The sequence below is a fragment of the Varroa destructor genome, unplaced genomic scaffold (assembly GCF_002443255.2).
Source record: "Varroa destructor unplaced genomic scaffold, Vdes_3.0 BEIS01000003.1, whole genome shotgun sequence".
Lineage (NCBI taxonomy): Eukaryota > Metazoa > Arthropoda > Arachnida > Mesostigmata > Varroidae > Varroa > Varroa destructor.
Window position 1 is genome coordinate 53671083 of NW_019211456.1, and position 22197 is coordinate 53693279.

At 37.5% G+C, this 22197-nt stretch overlaps 1 protein-coding gene across 3 annotated transcripts; it reads right to left on the reverse strand.

The window, feature by feature from the left end:
• Positions 1 to 51: 51 nt before the first annotated feature.
• Positions 52 to 19385, reverse strand: LOC147757136 (uncharacterized). 3 transcript variants are annotated; one of them, XM_086984016.1, is made up of 3 exons: positions 19082 to 19350; positions 12339 to 12479; positions 52 to 2907 (listed from the first exon to the last, which is right to left on the reverse strand). In XM_086984016.1, the coding sequence occupies exons 2-3, from the start codon at positions 12408 to 12410 to the stop codon at positions 721 to 723; spliced, it is 2259 nt and encodes a 752-aa protein (XP_086840142.1). In that variant the 5' UTR covers positions 12411 to 12479; positions 19082 to 19350; the 3' UTR covers positions 52 to 720. The 3 variants fall into 3 exon arrangements, 2 of the variants coding, with proteins under 2 accessions (XP_086840142.1, XP_086840141.1); XM_086984015.1 differs by having other exon boundaries at positions 12300 to 12479; XR_015324038.1 differs by lacking the exon at positions 12339 to 12479 and having other exon boundaries at positions 2770 to 2907; positions 19082 to 19385.
• Between the last annotated feature and the right edge of the window lie 2812 nt (positions 19386 to 22197).

Genomic DNA, 22197 nt, shown 5'->3' on the forward strand with positions numbered 1-22197 from the left:
ATATATAGTCATAAAAACAGATAATCAAATACGAGTCACGTTGTGCTGCAAATTAATATTTTATTTCAGTACACAGACTACATCGGAGCAAATAGTCAGTTCAGACAAATTTTACCTTGTTTGATAATGTCCGATCCTAAAATGCACTTGTCTATTTGCCTGTTTCATTAAGCGACCTCGTAATTTAGCCAGCGCTTTTTTTAATCATCTCAGGAAGGCGTCAGAGTTACACTGACTTTGTGTTCTAAAAATACATTAACGCAATCACTCTTCTGTGCCTATGCCGAAATTTGTATTCTAAGCCTATTAGGTTACTCGCGTTATACAAACTGTCCTAGAGCTGAGTTTAGTTTTCAGAGAATAGGTAAAAGGCTATTTTTAAAGTTAACTTTAAAATTTTAAATGTTACAAGAAAAAAAAACCTCTTTTAGAAAAGCATTTGTATTCTACAAGTTACATGCCTGTATTCTTAACAGTTGTTGTTTTTTGTGACTTTTCTAAAAATAAACTAATTGTTTTAGATTATAGTGCTCCTGTGCCATGCAAAATACATTGATTACGTTACTATCTATAAAGCGTCAATAATTTATTAAATGCATTAAAAGACTTCCATGGATAGTTTTATCAATTTATACGAAAACTATTTCTCTTTTTCTTCTTTTTTGTTTCCTTTATTGCATCATGATATTTATAAAATTGAAACGTAGTTTGTTTGAGCCCTTACCCGAACAGGTCCACGAAACTTTCTTCCATGATGTTAAGCGTCTTCGTTCTTTTCATAGCTTCGTATTCGCAAATAGCACGTTGTATACAGCCGTCTTGATCGTTTTCTCGAAGTGATTTAAAAATTTCGTTAACATCATCATTGTGATTCTCATGTGACGCAAGATTAGACGTGGGCTTTGAAGACACTTTATTTACTTTTGTAAATGCTTCTTCCATTGGCCTTTGAGTAGGTGAATTTGATATTGTTTCTTTGTTTTTTTTAGATGTATTTTTGTTGCCTGTCCATGTGTGTCCTATGAGAAACGTTTGTTTTTTTTTAACGGTCTTCACTTCTTCGACTGTTGGAGTCATTTTGCTGTCGTAGACTACCCTCGTCTCTGGATTGAAAGGCTCGCCCAGCTCGTTTAGTGAGATGCTTGTTTGTGTCCTTATTTGCGTCGGTGAATCAGACAGCGGTTTTTTATTGTGCTTAACTGTTAGACGCTCTATAGATTTATTAGATTCATCACTATCATCGAAGGCGCGCACTTCATGTAAAGCTTTTGTAACATCGGCTTTAAGAATGGCAGGTTTTAGACCGGGCATGGGCGTGGTGATTGAGGGAAGCGTTGTCGATAATGCATGAAGATTTGATGCCGACGTTGTAGCTTGTAAAACATGTTCTGTAGTCAAAAAGCTTATGGTTTTGCTTGTATGGTTCTGACCAATGTCACGTGTGTCTGTAATCCGCTCCAGGCTTCCTTCTTTTTCATAAAATACCTGCGACTGTGAAGCATACTGCCTTTTGACTGCGACTGCATCATTTTTTGTAAACGCTTTAGGTCGATTAGATCTTTGCTTTGCATCGTTGTTAGAATCAAAAGAGAATTCAAAGCTGCCTATGATTATCGGTCGAATGGGATGTCCAGCAGAGCTATTTTGATTTTTCGCGACATACCCAGGGGACACCATGCTCGAACTCGAGTCAAATTGAATCGCATGCGCATGTTCAGGGGGCAACTTGGCAATATTCCGCAGAACTGTCTTCACACTGATTACTGGACTTGGATTAATAACTGTCTGTTTGGTAGCAGCACTTTCCGTTGTTGTAATATCGTTGTGATCGACGAAAGCTATAGGCAGTTTTTCTTCTTTTTTTGTTGTAATGAGCTCTGAGACAGATGTGACAATCGACACGACCGGCCAATCAGTCATGTTTTCCACAGGTCTGTGTATTGTCTTCGTTGGAATTTCGCTAAGTAAGGTTGAAACAGAATAGTCAAAGGAAGATTCGTTTATTTCTGTAGTTGAATGGCTGGACAATTCGAAATTATCAGAAGCTGGTAATATTTTGACCTTCTCGGACACGCCTCTCTCATTAAAGGTCGTTTTTTGCTCTTCGAATGATTCTACAAAGTCACTTTCACTTGTTTCATGAAACATAAAGGCTGTTTCTGTTGTGAACTGCCGTTGGTGCTCTTGTTGCGAAATGCCGTCGACCAACTGACCATGCTTTGCGCTTGTTTTGGCATTAGAGGTGGATTCTGGTAGTGTGAATCTAAATTCAGTATGGTCTGTAGTTGTTTCATCTATTTGCTGACTGATCTCCCTTGTAGCCGACGTGTTATCTGACCAATCGTCACCTGATTCATCTGTTATCGAAGTAGCTGTTGTAATGTTTGTTTTGCTACTACTAACGTGGTTCCGACCGCTAATAATCTCTCTAAGAAACCTCTCTTCAGCCTCAGATCTCATGCTGAAAAAAATAGTCGTATTTTTTGCAAAGTGGTTAGGATGATCTCTGCGTAATGCATTAACCGGAGAACTGCAATCATCGACATAGCCTTGAAGTGATGGTGACCATGTAGTTGGCCCTGGCTCTGTTAAACTGCCTGTGGTTGGCTCGGAATCAGCCAATTTGGTTGACACGAAGTTGGATGTGTAAGGTGCCTTCGTAGTGGCGTCATCAGACAGAACATAGGGTTCTGTCTTTAGAGTAGGTGATTTAGGCACCGTACCGTAAGTACGTAGATCCAGTCGAAATACTCTGCTGGATTGACGATTTCCGTTTGATTTTGTATAACGTCCAGCCAAACGACGCTGATCATTCAACCACACTTGAATGCTGGGTGCTGAGAAGAGTGTGCTGTCAGCTAACGATCTCCGTCTTCGTTTCTTCACCAAGCTCGTCAGGAAAGCAAGCTGTAAGACATATCGTATAGGAAGGTGGAACTCAGTGCGAGTAGGTAAGTCGTCAGTTATTTAGAAATGCGTGTTTATTATGCGTAAATGGGACAACGGACACAAATACTACCTAACAGGCGGCTTTATGATGGTTTGATATTTTGAAGTAGGTTGTCCTTTCAGCGAGACTGAGCCCAAGGGAGTGAGGTGTAGATTTGCGGAATTGTGCAATAGGAACCATGCGACATCGACGCACCTTCACCCAACTCACCTTTGCGTATTTGACCGCTTTGAAAGTAAAAAGAGCTGATAAAGGCCACCCCTTACGGAACTTGCTGTTGTAACGTTTCAATAGTAATAGAGATAATGGCTTTTTAAGAAGCAATAATGGAAGAGGTTTTTTAATTAACACTGCCGGTTTTGCTTGTATTTTGATCTTGATCGGCTTTTTATGCGATACTTTTATAACACCCTCCTGACTGAGTTGCACAAATAACACGAACATTACCACCAAGATCCTAGCACTGACGTTCATGGTCTATCTACGGCGACGTATCACAGTAATCGTCATTCACAAGCACACGCACACATGCACACGTTATTACCAAAATAATCCCTCAAAAGGCAGACTTTACCCCTTAGACTTTAATACATCATCCGGGTATATGTGTATATAGACCGACTGGCACAAACACCAAAAGCATAGTTGAACAAGAGTGCAACCGAGCTAGACTAACTCTCGCTTCACCGTTTTATATTCTTATTAGACACACGCCGTAGTTGAGGGTTACGGTTAAATCTCATCAAAATGCATCAAAATGGACAATCCAATCCATTCAAAGAGATATTATCTTTTTTTAGACAGCCGACAAGGTCTGCTTGTTATATGATGAACAACGGTCCCGCCTTCAGTCTGGAGGCTCGGGATAAGTCTGCGACTGGGGTGTGGATAGACACCGCTAAAAGATAGTAGTGAAGACATTTAATTGTGACGGCTGAATGCGTCTTAAACAGATGCTTCGAATTTCGTTATGTCTTCGAATAACGTTAGTTCTGTGTGGTTTGAGTTTCAAATATTTGCTTCGAAAATCAATTTTACGTCTTCCGGGCGGCTAGAGAAATATTATCTACCTTTCGTATCGTGAAACGAGTATCATGTTTTGTGATACAACAATAATGTGCAACACATACTTCATCAATTTTAATGATTCTTAAACTACTTATTTTGTGACGTATTATGTATGCACTGATTAATACGTCTATACCACGAATATAAATGCTTATACCAAAACCGTTTAAGTATTGATTAAAGCGGTTACTCAGTGTTTTTCTGCCTTTTTAGCCGCGGTTATAGTTGCTTAACACTGGAAGCTTTTTGTACAGTGGGATAACGAATCAGGAATAGTTACTAAAATTAGACTAAATAAACGTATAGTCTAATGCAGTAATGCTTGTCTTTGAAGTCAGCGATTCTTAAATTTGATTTATTTTTGCCTTTACTTCCAACCTATATAAGTATTTTAATAAGTATTTGGCTTACACCCGACATTTCACAATTATTTCTATAGTTTTTGTATGGGTCTGTTTTATGGTGTATGCGTCGGACGTATATACATATCACCGAACTCAATATGTATTCGTATATGCCACTGGCAAATTATCGATGGTTTTCGAAGAATACATCACGACATTCGCTCATAAGTAATTTGTTCTTATATGCAATTATAAGAATATTCCGTTTTTTATACACTCCGTATGAACATACTTTATATTGTTATTACATAACAACGTTGTATTTGTTAAAATGAATCAGTCGCGGGGATTCAACACGGCAGAAATATTGCTTCTTTTAACATAAAAAGTTCATCAAACTCTTATCCGACTATCAAATACCAGAAAGTTTTGCAAATGCTATTGCAGCTATCCAGAGCAGGAAAAGAGGGTACAAGTGAGGTTACGTGGACAATGATGCCATCTGGTTGCATTGAAATATCATCTGTATAAAATCAATTAATTGATTTTTTTTGCATGCGATATTCAATCGACAGGCAAACGTGAGTATATACCTTAATCTTCATGATTTTACGGATGAATTGTGTAATAATGACACTGTCTTGCAGTCATCATTTATAATTATGAACTAGGATGCAAACGTTATTAGTTCCAAGCTCAAATAAGCTATAAGAACCTCTAATACATCACATGGCCCGTCGAACTGCGGCTAATGACACGAGAACGTATGATACCTTGTTATGTGATATTTTAAAAATTTTTTTTTGATACATATCTATATAAGCATAAAGACTCCTCTAACCTGAAACCGATCCAATTTTTTTGCTGTTACAACATTGTTTTACCTCACATTAAGTGTGAATAAATCTATGTTAATAATAACACACGCGATCTGGTTTTTTGACATGTCAACATTTAGCTTATAATAAACGTCATTACGATACTTAATGTGTCGAATGTAGAAAAGAGGCATGCTGAGGACATCTACCCATACTCAGGTATGAGGACAGGTTACTTCTCTAATAGAAGACCTGCTTTAAGTGTGCTAGGTGCGATTATAAGTTTGTTTTGAGGAAATTAAAATAATGTTGTTTTAATTAATTTTATTATTCAAGCCTATTCAGTTATATGAAGCATAACAACACTTTCTCCATATCGCATTTATTCGGCAATTATAGTGGATACACAAACTGGTTCGTTGATCATAACTATGGAAACCGACTGCACTATTAAAATGGCCGTTTAAGTTTGCCGCAGTTTAATTGAGGATAAGCTTATCTATGGTGCGACTCTTTGAACCCGCGGATCTGAACAAGCTAAGCAAGTACCGCCCCCCTCCCCCCAATAAATGAAGGCATCAATCTGGATATCACAGATCGATCACAGCTTTTTTTGCTCAAGCTGTGTCTGCATTGCGTTTAGGAAAACGGAACCTCAAACTCGATGGTCCCATATACATTTAGGACAAAAGTTGTACAATGAAACAAGCAATAAAATTGAACTACTAGATGGAAGAGTCACTTTTAGGTATATATCGATTTAGCCAACAGCAGGATGTTACACTAAAACTTATCCGACAGGAAGATACCGATGGGATCAGTGGAAAAGCTGTCCAATTACATGGAATAGCGTTTGGTCGGAAAACGTTGATGTCGGAATAATAACAGATAGAACGTTTTCGCGTGCGGTCGTGCAATAGATTTTGTTTCCTACCGTTTGTCCGGTAAATTGATTTTGCAACGGTCCAGCCATTTGGAGGTTTTTCTATAGCTAAATCGTTTCCCGCAAGTAGTTCAATCATACTGCATCATTGTTTAAAGTGCATATGGGACCATAGCAGGTACAGTGTGAGCAGTTCTGGGAAAAGTCTGCAATTGGTGGAAAGTTAAGATACGTCCGCGCCGATGGCTTGACTCACTGGGGCGTTTGCATGTTCAAGTCCGCGAATTCAAAGAGTCCAGTAACGAAGAAGGTCTTCAATCAAGAGCTAAATGTACTTCACTATTAGAGCCCATCTAATGACAGGAAAACCGTTTGCGCTATCCCAAGGATACACAAAATCCTCAAAGCTCCCGTTGGTTGTTTTTGAAAGCAGCAATTTTGATGTCACTTACAACCTGTTTATACGGAGAGAGTTGTTCATCTTGCTCAAAATCTAACCTATTATTTAGAAAAAAAAAAGTGCTGCGGTATCCGGGAGATCAAGCTTAGAGCGCTCCTACACAAAAAAAACTTAGCCAAAACCTTCAAGCTTTTGGACGATACATTTTTGGTAACTTCCGTAAGCTTGGTAAGGCTGTCGTCCGATTTAAAATCCAAAATAAATCTGGAGGAGGTTTCATCTAGAGGTTTAAGAAAATTGAGAAACATCTCGAATGTTGTTGAACCACCTAAAAAAGATGTAGCCAATTGCCCCTACAATCGCTCCCACAAAATGAACTTTTCAGTTGTACAATTATTTGTTCACGAACTAATGTAAAATTGTTCTAGTTAAATCGTTTTCATGCTTATGATATTTTACGATATTGATTTCATATGTTATCAATCAATGTGTCAATTAACACATTGGATCATTAGGCCATGAGACGACATCTAGTAGCTGATCGACTGGTCATTTACACTATGGTTCCTCTAATAGGATTTTTTTTAACTTATTGAATCTTTGCTTAAAAAATACTTTCCAGTCAATCGACAGATTATTGCAAAATGTAGTTTAATGCTGTTCGACTAAAGCGTCGACTGAGGCTCAAAACACTCTTGCTGTAAAAGCTATATACCAATGGAGTAGGCTGTTTTTCGGATTCAAATGTACGTCTGTAAACCTGATCTAGAACGTTACAGAAATTTCAGATATTAACTGTTTGCTCAGATGATTGAATTGTCACTGGTCAGATAGTCAATGAGCGTAATTTACGTTTAGTAGAGCTGAATGAATGGAAGAGTTTGCACAAACTGCGATCTATCGCATCGAGGAATGCTTTTTTCTACAAAACACAAGAGTATCTATGTTAGAAGTTGAACAAAAATTCCCTATTAATATTTATAGAAATTTTTTATTTATTATTATTTATTTATAGAAAATGTTTATAGAAAGCCGCCGTTGAAAGACGTAAGAGAGTTACAATTTCTGATTGCTACGCCACTACATGTTGCTCTCGTTGATGAAACGCGATCATGGGCCTTTGGGTAGGTTTATATAGATATGTAAAAACAATGCATGGAAGAACGCCATAAATGTTTCGACAAAGCGTTTTTGAATCGAACTTATGACTGACCCTTTATGGTGCAAAATTCGGTTTAATACTAGCAGCGGTTGCTAGCATGTCTGGCCTTGAGCGTAGGCAAAACACAAATATGGTTAAATTGAGAATGAAACTTTGTTCGCGTGTCAAAATTTTGATAATATCACAACTCTCAACGTTTTACCAGTTATATGCTGTAGTAACAATAACTGGCAAAAAAATCGATCTATACAACAAAGCAATCGAAATCATCAAAACCACGTTCTTTGGTCAGATAGACCTTCCTTGAGCCTAATAGCAGAACATTCAAGAAGAGTTAACTCCGAAACCACATTTAATCTTACTGAGCACGAAGTAGTGTGACTCTTTTGACAATTGCAACTCCTTTCCAATATTGCATATTTAATATATTTAATGATACGCATTTAATAATTAAACTTTCACCAAAGCTCCAAAATCTTCGACAGGCACGATGGTTTATAACACCCCACGCGATGGCTGCTTGTTAATGGATGAACGCATAATTAAACCAAACAATCCAAACATCCTGCAGAAAACAGCTGCAATTGGGCCATCGTGATGTAATGTCAATGAAACGGTTAGCCCATTCTTGCATATTTTGGCTGTAGTCATATCACAACCAAGTGAGCGTGGGTATAATACATATTCAAAGGGACTGGCTCAGCTTTGTCATAGGTCGGTAGATACAAGCACTCTACAGCCACTGTCTCTGTGCTTACCGAGCCGAAAAGATGTTTATTTACATATTATTATTTACATACATATTGATATATCACAGCTCGACCGTTAGGCATCACTTACGTTAGCCACCTGAACGGCTTAAGAAACACATTCAACCCGGATAGTCTTATCCAGGGCAATGTTCTTATTATACACCCGGTAGGTTCAACTTTACACTGCGCTGTCTAATCCTTTTTCGATTTTACCGTACACTTTGTGGACAAAATTTCACAGTTTGCAAAGCCAATTGATAGATCACGCAATTATTCCGCTCTCGACGCGATCTCGAGTGCCTCGCACAAGTCCGCGGTAATAGACCCACGCAACGAGCTTTTCTGTTGTCCTGACGTGCATCCTGTTATAATTTGAAAATGAAAATACTGAGCCTTCGTTGCCCGCGAAAGTACGGGTCGTCATTTCATTGGGTTAGAGTAATAAAGAATGTCTTGCTTGAGTAGGAAGCCACTTACTTTTCAATATTTTTGCAGTGCACTGATCACTGCTGTGTACCCATGTCTCTCTCGTTAATAACTGGCGAGTTCTGAATTGAGATTCGAGGTGATCAAGCTGGCGGGCCGGTCTAAGGTGCAAGCAGCACTCCTGTCGTCAAATTCGATCGTAACGCGACACTAGCTCAGCATCCTGGAACCGCTCTTATTAATAAGTGCTACACTCGGATGACGTATAGTTTTGGACCATCTGAATTAACTCAGCATATTAAGTCACCTTCGCCAATGTAAGAAAAATGCTGACCTTGCTAATCTTTGAATACTGCAGCTTTATACCCAGCGGAAATTAAATAAAGCTTAAAATCAATCCAATTCTAGGATTAAACTTCAGTGTCGACGAAAGGAGTCGTAACCTACGAGGAAGGCCTGATACGTGCCGCACGGAGAGTAAGTAACCATATACCATACGAAGTCGCTATTTCCAGTCTGTAAAGGCTTCATAAAGGGTAGGAAAAGAGAGAGAGACTTAATGTGAAATATGTACGTCCTTACAATCTATATATATATATATATATAAAGGTAGGTGCTGCGAAGCTCCAAACTGATGCTGATTCCTATATTTTCAAATATAATCAGATAATAGAAGCGAAAACAATATTTGAATTCTTGCGCAGCACCGTTAGAAACGCGTTTGACTTTTAGGATAGATAGGTTGACTTGTGTTATCAAGTACCAATGATCAACAGGATTAGTTTTTCGTAATTGGGGCAGTTTTTTCGCTTCGGTTAAGCGAATCCCTTTCTGCTCCGGTAATAAAAAAAATTCCACGTAAGAAAAGTACATCTAGTGAACATCATGTGTAATTGGCATGATGAAAAAAGTTGCTCTGATAGGTAATCCGGTAGACGATTGGACTGTCCCACTTGTGGAAAAGTTCCTTAACTACATTATTTTTCAAGTTAATTAGTTAGCTCCTACAGATACATTATACAATGCAATATTATATCATTGTATACAATATTATACCGTTGGAAGAACTGTACGTGCACCGAATCCAGTTTTTTTCCGATAGCAGCAAAGCCTTGGATATGTTAGTAGGGGACTGACGAGTTCGTGAGAAATCTTGCACATAAAGGCATAAAGGTGCACCCACAGGAATCGACTCTAAGCAGAACACCTCCAACAGCTCCTGTAGTTAGCGTTGTCGAGTTAATATTGCGTCTGCGGTCAGTGTGAAGGCGCGGGGATTCGAGAAGCAATTGGGTACATGTTCACACCTTTCAAATGGGATTTCATGTATGCCCAAAATCATATTAACGATCGTTCTAAATAATGTTCTTTGTATCGAAAAAAGCCGTGCTTTAGAAACATAAATACAAAAAAAATATCCACGAGCTACTATTTTTTTTATCGGCAGGTTTTGATTAGTTAGCAATCGTAGCTAAGCAGGCAGGTCACGTCCTCATAAAGCACTTCAAAAAGATGGATTATACCCAGATCAAAGTTGAATTCAATTGTTGAAGTAGCCTCTTGTCTGTTATCCATTATCGTACTGACGTGTTGTTAAGCCTTAAATCTATACTCTCTGCGAAAAAAACGTGAGATTAGCAATACGAAAATCCTGTTCCAGGAAGAAACCGTGGTCAACCCCATCGCGTCTGCGAAGCACGAATCGATATCCTCAATAAACTTGCAAAATTAACCCATCCTTACAGGCTAACCCTCTTTACGATTCACCTACTTTTGAGGATGGTTAATTTCCTAATATACACTAAACATAAATAAACCAATAGAAGTAGCAGCCTTCCAAGCATTTGAAATCACAAAGAAAGTCAAGATGAGAAATAATGAAAGAAACATAAACTTAAAACAATGCTATTATATTTAGGTTAGTAGCCCTGTATAACAAAGCCTTGCTTCTGCTTAAAAAGGCAAAAGGTGGTAAAAAGAATATAATAATCTTTTTGGTTAGAGATATTTCTGGATGGAATTTGACAATGAAATTTTATTGCCTAGCGCAATAGCAAATCACTCTCTCATAATTTTTTTAAAGTCTTTAAATATTCAATGTGTACAATAAGTAATACTGTCATAACCGGATAATAATCGCATTGTAATATAATATATAGTTCTAATGATTTTCTATATATTATGTTTGCATAGGATTAACTATCCACCCAATAACCTTCGTTTCCGCTTGATCTGTTAGTTTACCTTTGCCTCTTTTCTCTTGTATAAAATACTAAGAGAAAAGATATTTGGAATACATTTTTACGCAATTTTCAAACTTTTTGTCGTATCTGGCATGCGTTAGTGGGCTATGAATAATACTTGAAACATTACAAGAGCTCAATTTTTCATATATAAGGGGAGATCAACCATTTTTCAGCGAGTTACGCCGGACGATCCTATAGCGAAATTAGAACCCTAAAATCAATGGCCTATTCCGCTGCCGGCCATTATGAAGCTTCTAAAAAACTCTAGTTTGAGTTTTTTACTCAGAAGATTTACGACAAGGTAAGATTGAACGGGTAAAAACATCCCAAGAATTAATTCTTGATAATTTCGGAATTTCTATACAAACATCGGAGGTTGTTTTCGAAATTATGTATGACTTATAGGGTCTTTTATGTAAATTAATGAATGCTCTGAGTTTTATGTCCGACGTTACTGCCGTTAAGCACTGTTTCAGACAGCTGGCCCTTCCCAACACAAAACAGTTTCGTCAACTTTCGAACCTACTATAGTATTATAGGCTTCAACGGTCAACCGTTTTTGACCTTCCGAACCTTTTTGCTCCTTTCAAGCTTATTGCTTTTTTGACTCATAAATTTTTAAGACCTTTACCCTAACATCAGCCAAAACTGTATGTTCCCTGGGCTTTTTCTGGTTCACGTGTTTGAGCAAGGCCACAACGAGTCTGAACCCATCAATATCGTCTCGCGCGGGGTTACTATAATATTTAATAGTAATTTGTGAATCCTAAGAACTGATTTTTGCAACTGACTTGCGAGTTCTGTATGGTTCGGATCGAAGCGAACAAAACATTGGCGTAGCAAAAGATTACACTCAAATACATATATGTTTTCATTTACATACAACTTGTTTATACATTCTTAAAAAGTAACACCCATGTTGTTCAATATAAATATTATACTTGAAAATATCCACTTCATAAATAATAAAACAGCTTTGGATGGACTTCGATGCCTAAAAATAGGCCTAGGTCTTAAATACATATTAAAGAAAATTGAGTATATATGATAATCCGTCCTCGAAAAAGACGATACGCTCTATGCAATTACACATAATGGCAGATATTATTGTATGTTTAACTCTTTATGTTTTGAGTTTTACGTCTGATATTGCCGTTAGGAATATCTGATGGGATAGATTCGAGTTCGCGCAATCTGTGCGCGGACTCGGATCTAAAGTTTACCTACGTGCTTTATAGATCTATGCCGACCTTTTTATAGTCGTTAAATTTCCACCGAGTACAACATACAGTAACATATTTGCGTGCTAATCTTAGGGGCACGTCGCGTTTGAACCCGCGTATATGCAGGCTTCGTTTCATGGTAGGAGCCAGCCATTTGGATGGAATGCGTAACGACGATGCCGGATGCAAAACTCCAAGCACAAAAATCTGTAAAACACGCGTGAAATATTTCCAACCGTAAGTTTTGTCAGCTTTGTGTGTAAGGTCGTACTTAAGTAAAACGATACAATAAGGATTGGATATTGATCGTTGATATACTTTAAAGCTCATTAGGTTATAAGCTCATAAAACGTTCGCGTAATTTTACTGAAATGTACATTGACTTTACACTGATAATCACAACCAAGACAATAACTAATTCGTGTATGTTCCGCTTATACTTATGCATAGCGATGCCTACTCATCTGCATGGCTAGTTCAATGTATACATTTATCTGCATTTATCTGTATCTTATGTATATAATTACACAACGTAAAACGCGTTAGTATTAGAATGGTTGAAATTAGAGCTGTGGTGAGTAAAGCTAGGGTGGATAATTATTCAGTAGTCCTGTACTTGGGGACTAACATGTATATATATATATATATTGACGAGTATGTATTGTATCGGGCCCTTTGAAACTCAATGAATGAACTGAGGTGTTCCAATGCGATGAGTCGACGGAAAATAACAGAAACTTGATTTCATGCTAAAAAGGTCGCTTTAGTTTGAAAAAGCGCGTATATAAAATCGGGAACGCGGTACAGATGAATAATAATAATGTCCGCGCCAAGTAATAAAATTTCATACTTTGAATTTGAATACGTATATAGTTCTAGACGCATAGAGTAAAGATCAAATGAAAGAAATTCTAGACGTGTTGGTCGTTCGAGTTGTTTAGTAGATGAAAGAGGTTCTGCATTCTGTGAGGTGGGCCAGTAACAACATTGTATGAACGTCGCCCCTATAATGATGACGATCATGCTGGCCAACAGTAGTAATACATTCTGCTACCATGGATAGCAGTGTAGTAAACGTGCATGTCTTAATATTGAGGCCCATACTTCGGCTGACGCATCTTACAGTTTTTCGCCCGGTATCGCCGTTATGCATGTCATCAGACGGCTGGCTCCCAACACGGAATAAACCGTGCATCAATAGCCGGGTTCAAACCTAAACCATAACGTGTTCCTAGTATTAGTAGGTACTTAACCCACTAGGCTATCATGCAACCTGAACAGAGCGCGTATAGTCGTGTGACTACTGAGATCTCACTCTTGACAAAGTGGATGTAATGTACTTGTGAATTGTGGTATAAAAGAATTAAGCAACACTGAATATATTGCGACTTATTGAATTAACTTTTGCGGGTTATTGATTAACTATTCACATCCTTGGTGATTATTTGATACTATCAAACACCAAGCTAGCGACTGCATTGTAAACTGAGAGTAGAATAGATATTGTCAATTTAAAGGCACTCAGCTACACATAATTTGAATACAAAACTAATAAGCGACCTCAGTCTACTCGAGGATTAGACTATACTAAACTATTTTCACAAATACTGTAGAAAAGGTAACGTAAGGTAGTTATGTAGTTATTTCATGCCTATAGCGCTTAATGCTTGGGACACAAAAAACATCCTTATATTTTATCTAATCCTAAATTATCGATGATGTTCAAGAACTTGCTTAATAAGCAAGTTTACGTTCTGGGTAAGTTCATAGTTATCGCAAAGTCACAACATCGCGATGATGCAAAGAAGAGAGTATCCGGAATATACTTTAGTAATAATAATATGAGAAATATCCTTGTATTGAACAAACGTATTATTTTTGCATTAGTTTACGTATGGATAATGTAGGTTGGTCCAAGTATTGCGTATGAATTTAAGCGCATCCATTATATTCATGTGGCTCTGTTATGATTACTTGATATCCTAGTCAGAGGTGGCAGGAGAAAGGTAAAAAAAAAACAGGGCTGATCAATCAATTCGGAGAGCAACAATTAGAGAAGAAAATATTATACTCATATGGCGTGAAATGAAGCTCTATCCTAATGCCCTTGGAATGAAAAGTCAAAGCAGATTTCTGTGAGTATTTGTATACTTTCGTTAGCCCGGTGGAGACCCAGGAGATTCGATGCGCTACACATAAATAACGATATTAGCCAAGTGTCCTTTCGGGAACCACCTGCATAACTCAATCCGTTTTAAGCTAATTTAACCAATCATTTCCCGAATACAGTTTTCTAGATCGACAATTTTTTTGCGAATATTTTACACACTTTGTCCTTTTCATAGCTTCAAGGAAAACATGGAGAAGGTTAATGCAATTAATCGATATTATCTCCACACAACAAGATCGGCTGACCCAAATCTTCATATATTTGAGTAACCAGTAAAAATTAAAATAGTTCTATTCAAATATACCAGAAAATGAAATGTCTCATTCTAGATACTAGCCATAGACACCATAGATTTGACGACGAGTTACTCTGAAAATTACGAAAACTATGCTTATTTCGACTGCAACACTTCCATTACGTATTATCACTATGAGATATATGAAAAGCGATTGACGTTTAGAATTTGAAGCATTTTTAAATCGACTCCTCGAGAATCATCGTACCGGGATTATACAAACCATAAAACATCTTACCAGTACATTAACAACGACAATAACGAAAAGGGTCTGTTATATACGGATATAACGACAGAATGTCAAGACTCTCACATGACTCTGTAAATGAGTTTGCTTTCAAGCATTGGTAGGTCAGATACGAAGACCTGATGATCAAAGATTGTGCTGTCTTAACGAAAGAAGAAACTGGGAAACGACTAAAGCGTTTTGTATGGTACGAGGTCAGAACTCGTATTTTTTAGACGGAAATGCGAACGCGACGTTTTCGACGCTACACAGTCCCGTAAAACAGTACTTTAAGTTGGAAGACATGTCACAAATCACTCAGAGTTAATACATCTTCCAAGTTAGAAGAGACAGAGATACGATTACAACCCAGGAATATTCTACAGAAAACTTAACACATATCAACAAAACTTTTTAATCTTACGTGCAGCCAGCATGAAAAAGTTCGATTGCTTGGGATAATTAGTGACAAACGTTTAGAGTATTGCTGGATATAAAATGTACGAAAACTATGATCGAGAATATACGAAGATTCATATGGGTAAATATAATGGTAGTTGAAAATGACAGCCCTTAGACAGAAAATGACAGGTAAAATCTGCTTGATAATCTATTTTTTCTTCAAAATTTTTTCTTCCGATTTGGACCAACGCATTAAGGTTCGTGTCCGAATGGAACCAAACACAAATAGGATAAGTTTAGTGTCATATTCTCTCTAAACTAAAAAGGTAATGGGAATGATGACATAAGACTGACAGTTTGTCATAAATGTCCCTCAGGCTGCTTGGGTAGTAACGAAAATTCAGAAGTAAACCGGTGAAATATGGATCCACCGATCTGAATTACATACAAGAAGATCTACCCACAAGCAACACCGGACGATATCTTTACTACATTCAATGGCGAAAATAATTTTCGACAATAGACTTTGCAGACTCACATTTACAAATGATGAACAAATGATCAATTACTGAATATAAACACTTCCAAAAATTTGTATCGGTACGCTAGGCTCTTGTTTGGAGTAAAAGTGGCCCCAGCTCTTCTCTAAAAGATACAAAGCATAGTGAAGCGTGGATTAGGTAGTGAAGCCTATTCAAACCTTAAAGTTACTGGTTTTACTATTTGGGATATCCCAATAAATGAAAGACGTCAGATTCAACGTCCAACGTTCCTCCAAAGTTAAACGTCGATCAGCCACGTAGGTTTCATTACCATACTAGAAAACCGTAGAGCAGATCTGAAGAAGGCCGAAACTATCGTACACATGTCTCCGCCTAAAAATGTAAGCTACCATTTAGCGTGTGTAAATAAAGTACGAGAAATACGTATATCTGTTAATGGTAAACTCCTTAAAAAGTGATGCAGAGCATGATTGGTCAGAAGATCGCTAGAGATCTCTGAACAATCGGATGTGCTACTCAGTACAATCTCTCACTACCAACTATAATTGCAAGTGATGCCACTTAATATTGTATTGACGCCGTAATCTCGCATTGATACCCAAATGGCCCAGGGAAAGTCCTACATCGCGCTAATCGGTAAATCGCAACTAGGAGCAAGTTAAACGAAAAATCCTACCACTGATCTTCGGCTGTCAGAGATATTGTAAACTCATTCGCAAGAGAAGTTTGTTTTACACGCGGACCATAGTACCCGGCTAACTATATTCAGTCAGTGATAAAAATTCATACGTACGGTTAACAAAGAAGACGGTTCCATTATAATATCACTCTGATACGCAATATACAAAACTGATAAAATTCGGCAATGTTGACGCCTTCTCATGACCTAGTAGAAATTAGCATATTTGTAAGGGAGCCGATGATGAAATTACTGAGCGGATTGAAAAAGATCTTGACAGTTCACTTCTAAAATATTATTGTCTACTATTGTCTGAGAACACTAATGGATCTGAACACATAAATGGCTGAAAACTTATAATAACGATCTACTGTTCTGTCTTTATAACCGGCGTGATTTGCTATATATAAAGAAGAAAATTCCTTTTTTATAGACACCTCATTTGTCACCAGGACAAGTTTCAGCACTCATTGGAACTACGATATACAAGGTCAAAGTAGAAAACGAAAAACGGAAGCGACATGCTGATCTGACTGAAGGTAAAAGTTAAACTATTCTTGAATATGACTTTAGAAACACCGAAAACATATCAATCATTGTGTATGACGCCGCCTAAACATGCATCGAATAGGCAGCAAGACTGCGTCGCACATCACTTATTTCAAAATGAGCTGCTTGGTAGGTCGAATTGATTCGCAAGACGCCGCGTTGAAGTCGTTAGATTGGAGTGCACACTGCTCCATATAGCCGCAATGTTGTGAGTACTTGGTACGGCTCAGGGTTTTCGTGGCTTCAGTCTATGTGCAAATGAGTCAACTTTTCTTAGTTTTTTGAGCAGCCGCTTCAGTATCAATGGAAAATGTCGTATTTGTGCGATATTTGTGGACTACTATCGTAGTTTACTTCCTTTGCGATAGCAAGTTTTTACAAAAACCAAACCCTGTTTTAAGTTAAAGCGTGCACGCAAACGCTGATGCGTTAAGTTCTCGACAGTCTGGTAGACCTCCTCTGTTTCAGACACAAAGGAGAACAACTGGACTCGGATTTTTAGCTTACTTTATACATGTTTACACGTAGCTAAATATGGTCGGACAAGCTGAATTCGATCCCTTACTCATTCGCCTACTCAAAATGTATGCCTGTAGTTGAATAAAACGGGAACCGATGCCACTGAAACGTATATCGTCAACGGCGAATTCTATTTCAGAAAAATGGTTTCACACTTACCTGAAAGCCTCTTTGGCTTCGCGTTTTTCAATAAGATATAATTACGCCTTAAGACAGGCGCTAGGTTTGCGCACAAATTTCGGGGTTATGATACTCCCCTTTTGGGTTTATAATTTTGCAAAGGCGTATTATTTTTTATCTTCATCGGCGTTTCGAACACAATTAAAGGGTGCTGATTCGTTAATCCCATTCTCATTATGGGCGTATCACTAAATGTGGTTTCTAACCTATATGCAACCTCTAACGCAGAGCCAGGTGCTTTCCTATATAAGGGACAGCAAATACTAATAATAGAAAATTAAGGGCATGCAGCATGAACTGTTAGATAAATAAAAGAGTAAGCAGATGAGTTATTATTTCGAATTTAAAACAAAAGTAACTTTTTTTAGTGATGTAGCATGCTATAATACGAATATTGGGCTTGAAAATTGGTAATACCAAAAGGTTGGCCAAATTGAAGAAATTAATCAACATGAGATTTTTCTGACTGCAGTAGTTATTGTACGAGTAGTACCTCTTTGACGAGTTTGGACCCTTGTTGCGGAAGAACCATAATTATTATCCCAGATCGTTGTGTGACAAGAAATAAGACAAAAGGATAGTGTTTTATTAAGGAAACAAAGAAGTTGTCCCGAAAAGCTAAATATTTTTAATCAGAATAAAGAGTAAATAACGCCCGAGGTACGTAAAAATAGTTATGTTAACAAATGGACTTCCGAACAACTTTGTGCGTGGCACAAATCCTCGTCAAATTACCGCGTTATTAGATTCTAGCGATTACGTTGAGGCTTCTAATAATATATATATAGACCTATGTCGGGGACCGCTATGTCTTATATAAAGCGACGTATATTACTGTTTTCGAAATGGTTATCACGAACTTAAGTAGATGGCAGATCTCAACCAGTGCTCCATGAGTGCGTATTTCCAAAATTAAAGATGATAATATTTATTTAAAGGTACATATCTATGTCATTAATTCAAATGGTAATGTTAGGGGCGATGTTTCCAGTCTGAGGGTTTAGCACATGTACGAAATAGCATTAATCCCATGACTGTTTTTTTGATTAACACCTTTTAAAAGGGAAGTGCTGAAGTAGTACTGTAGCAGTACATATGGGAATATAAAATGGGGGAATTTATTTTTAGGTAACTGACTGCCCAATGTAAAGGGGCGTGTGGGTGAAGGTATCACAATAAATAAGACCAAATGCCCTTGTGACATAGAAATACATACTAGGAACCTTACATTCTCGAGCATGTAAAGCTGATCATTACTGAAAGGATGGCAAGATCCGTAGCTATACCTTTGTTGTTGGGTCTTTCAACACAATGAGGACGTCGAACACAATGACACAAACACGTAACTCAGCTGATCAAAACACTTCCAAGGACCGTAATAGCAGCATAAAACAGCTGAAAGGCGTCTATGATGACGGCACACCTGAAGATGCGCCTCTAAGTAAACAAGCAAGGAAGATGCAGACAGTTAACAGAAAAAAATGTATTTTGAGACTATGGTATCGCCCTTCACATATAATTGAAAATCCATCTGCATTAAATGGATTCATCATTGCACGTGAATGTGGGTGACATGCGTGCGTGCGACAAGCTCATCGAAGTCAGATTTTATAGATATCTTTGAATCAAAATTTAAATATGCTAAACTAGCAGGTATTCATCAATGGGTTCTATCCATGTTAATGAATGTGGAACAACACGTAACAGTGATTAAGTATCAGTATTGATTCAGAAGAGAAAACGATCAGAACATTGTTTGGATTTACGTAGCATCTGCATTTCCTTATTCTCCGCAGTGCTAATCTGTTGTCTAATTCCTGTGGACTGTGTCACACCCATATGTTAATTTTCAACTATTAAAGGGCTTACGCTGTTGCATGTGGAATGATGAGCACCACTGAAATGTCCAGCCAATGTTTATATTTTGTTTAGACTTGCGATGGGCAAAGGACGTCCACAAAACTACTACAACAAGTGACTTTTTTAGAGAACAGCACACGATTATCGAAGGTTAGCTCAGGCTCCAATGAATTAATTTTAAAATACTGTGCTTGTTAAAAAACAGTTTCAAAAAGCTCTGTAAGCATTGCAACGAACTTTCTCGTAAGTACTTTCCATCATAATTCAACATTGATAAAGCAAATTTCTTGCGTTTCAGGTCCGCACATCAATTAGAGATTAAAGAAAGAGTAAACAAGATAAAAAAACTGATACCATAAGTCTCATGCGAAGCCAATAGAGAAACTTCTGCTTAATTAAAATAAATATATTAATAAAAAGGATATAGCAGACGGGTTTAGGCCAGTTTTTAAATAACTCTAAATCTGAAGGTATCAGGCACAAGAAACTTTAGACTTTCTGCTCCGTGGATCGTCTTATGTATATATTCGATTTTCTGATCCGGAAGTTGTATTGAAGGTGCTTTTGATGAAGTTTCCTTAAGTGTAAAAAACCTTATCGTTTTTGTATGAAATGTTTTTTTGTTTGAGTCGCCAAGGAAAGTTTCCGGAAGATTTTAAAGTACGCCGGGTAATGTCCCTAAATAAAGATAAGTGTAATCATTCTAACCCAAGAACTTATCAATCCACAGTTTTCACAACATTCACAATAAAACTTTTCAAAAGGAATAAAGGAATTTAGCCTTCTTGCGGACACACTGTACAAATTCCATAAATCCTGGTAAACTAAGGTATTTATCAGTAACATAACGGGGTTCTTTCGTCAAAGAAGCCCAGGGTTGTAATAAAAGCGTTTTTCTCGACGTGTGCAAAGTTTTTGATACGTTGCAATGTAGTATACTGTTGATAATACTTTCTTACCTTGGAGCCGACAACAGTTCTCATTTATCCAATAGAACTATGCAACAAGTAGGAAACGTCCTTTTTGATAAATCTACGCTGCATGCAGGCGTTTCTCAAGGTCTTGTGCCAAGCTTTTACTCATTACTTTGTACCTTCTTCTCTCTATATGATCTAATTTACCGAATACTGAATCCCCCTATTGCACGGCAGTTAATAAATAGTCCAAAGGGAGCTAGCAAAGCATTTTCTTCAGTTCATCTAACATTAAATAAATTTAAAGTCAGACTAGTTGTTTGCCAGTTAACTCACATAAATGCTGCCATTGAGAACAGCGAACTTGTTTTGGAATCTACCGTTAGTTCTCTCATTATCGACACTTAGTTTGGGTCTTCCACTAAAAAAAAATTAAATCGACATAGTTTGTTGCTCAATATATGCGTAAAGCAAGAGTGGCGGTTTCATGCCTGACCGTCTTCCTAATGCTTGTGTTTCTTTATCTGGCTTTAAGGGTGCCTTTTTGATAATACTGTATTGTAACCATTACAGAAAATCATTAAAAAGCTCTAAATCGTTAAAAATAATGTTGTTAAAGCTACGTTCGGCTATCATTGATCAAGCTCAGTTTTGAAGCCTCCGTCCTGGCATAAAATTCTCAGCATACATAGTCTATTAAATTTCCAGTAGTCACGAGCGTTTTCAAACGTTCGTTTGGGAAGCTGCCGCTTTATATTATAATTGATTAGGCTTCCAACCGTACACGCGATAGAAACCCTACAGATAAAACATGAATAGACGTATAACTGTCTATGCTCAACACGGCCTAAAATAAGCAGCTACAATGGCATGGCACAATCTTCCATTACCCTAGAAATCTAGCAGAATTTGAAACTAAGGTCAAGGACCATTATTTAAAACTGATTATTTAACTAAGTCTGTAAACCAAAGATACTTAGGAAGGGAAGATTACAACAAATAGAGCGTTTATTTTTAAATAAAAATGTCACAAGCCCATATATGTTGAGTAACCTGAAAATAGGTTACGTTTTTTTGGGAAGAGCGAGAAACGGAAATGGCGGAGCCTAAATAGAGCTGAAGCTATAGACAAATACAGACAATGTGCTTCTCAGGAACGCTAGAAAAGGGAGGTTAGTGTTATCAGGCTATAGGCTTCTAATCGGTTTGTAGCCACTGTGGTTGAGATCTGCGATACATTGTTATGGCTACACCATTGTCTGTGTTATAATTGGTTTGTTTAAACTCTTTAAGTCGGTAATTTCTTTTTGAGCAAAAAACTTACCTAGTGTCATCGTAGCGTTGCAAAGAGCTATCGCACATTCCGGCATCAACCTATGCGACTAAACCAATATGAAATGGGCTCAGTGAGTATAAATTGGTGGGAAAACGCATGGGCTTCTAAAGGCTTTAAGTACTACTAAGGGAAGTTATGACCTGGCGCAATCAGTTACATCAAAACAAGTCAACGTGGATTTACGGTTAGATATTACGAGAAATTATATTTATTGTTAGAAAAAGAGCAGCTCCATCTTATCTCATCTCTAAATTTCTTACTTCTTTCTTTCCTTTGTTACCTCTGATCCTGC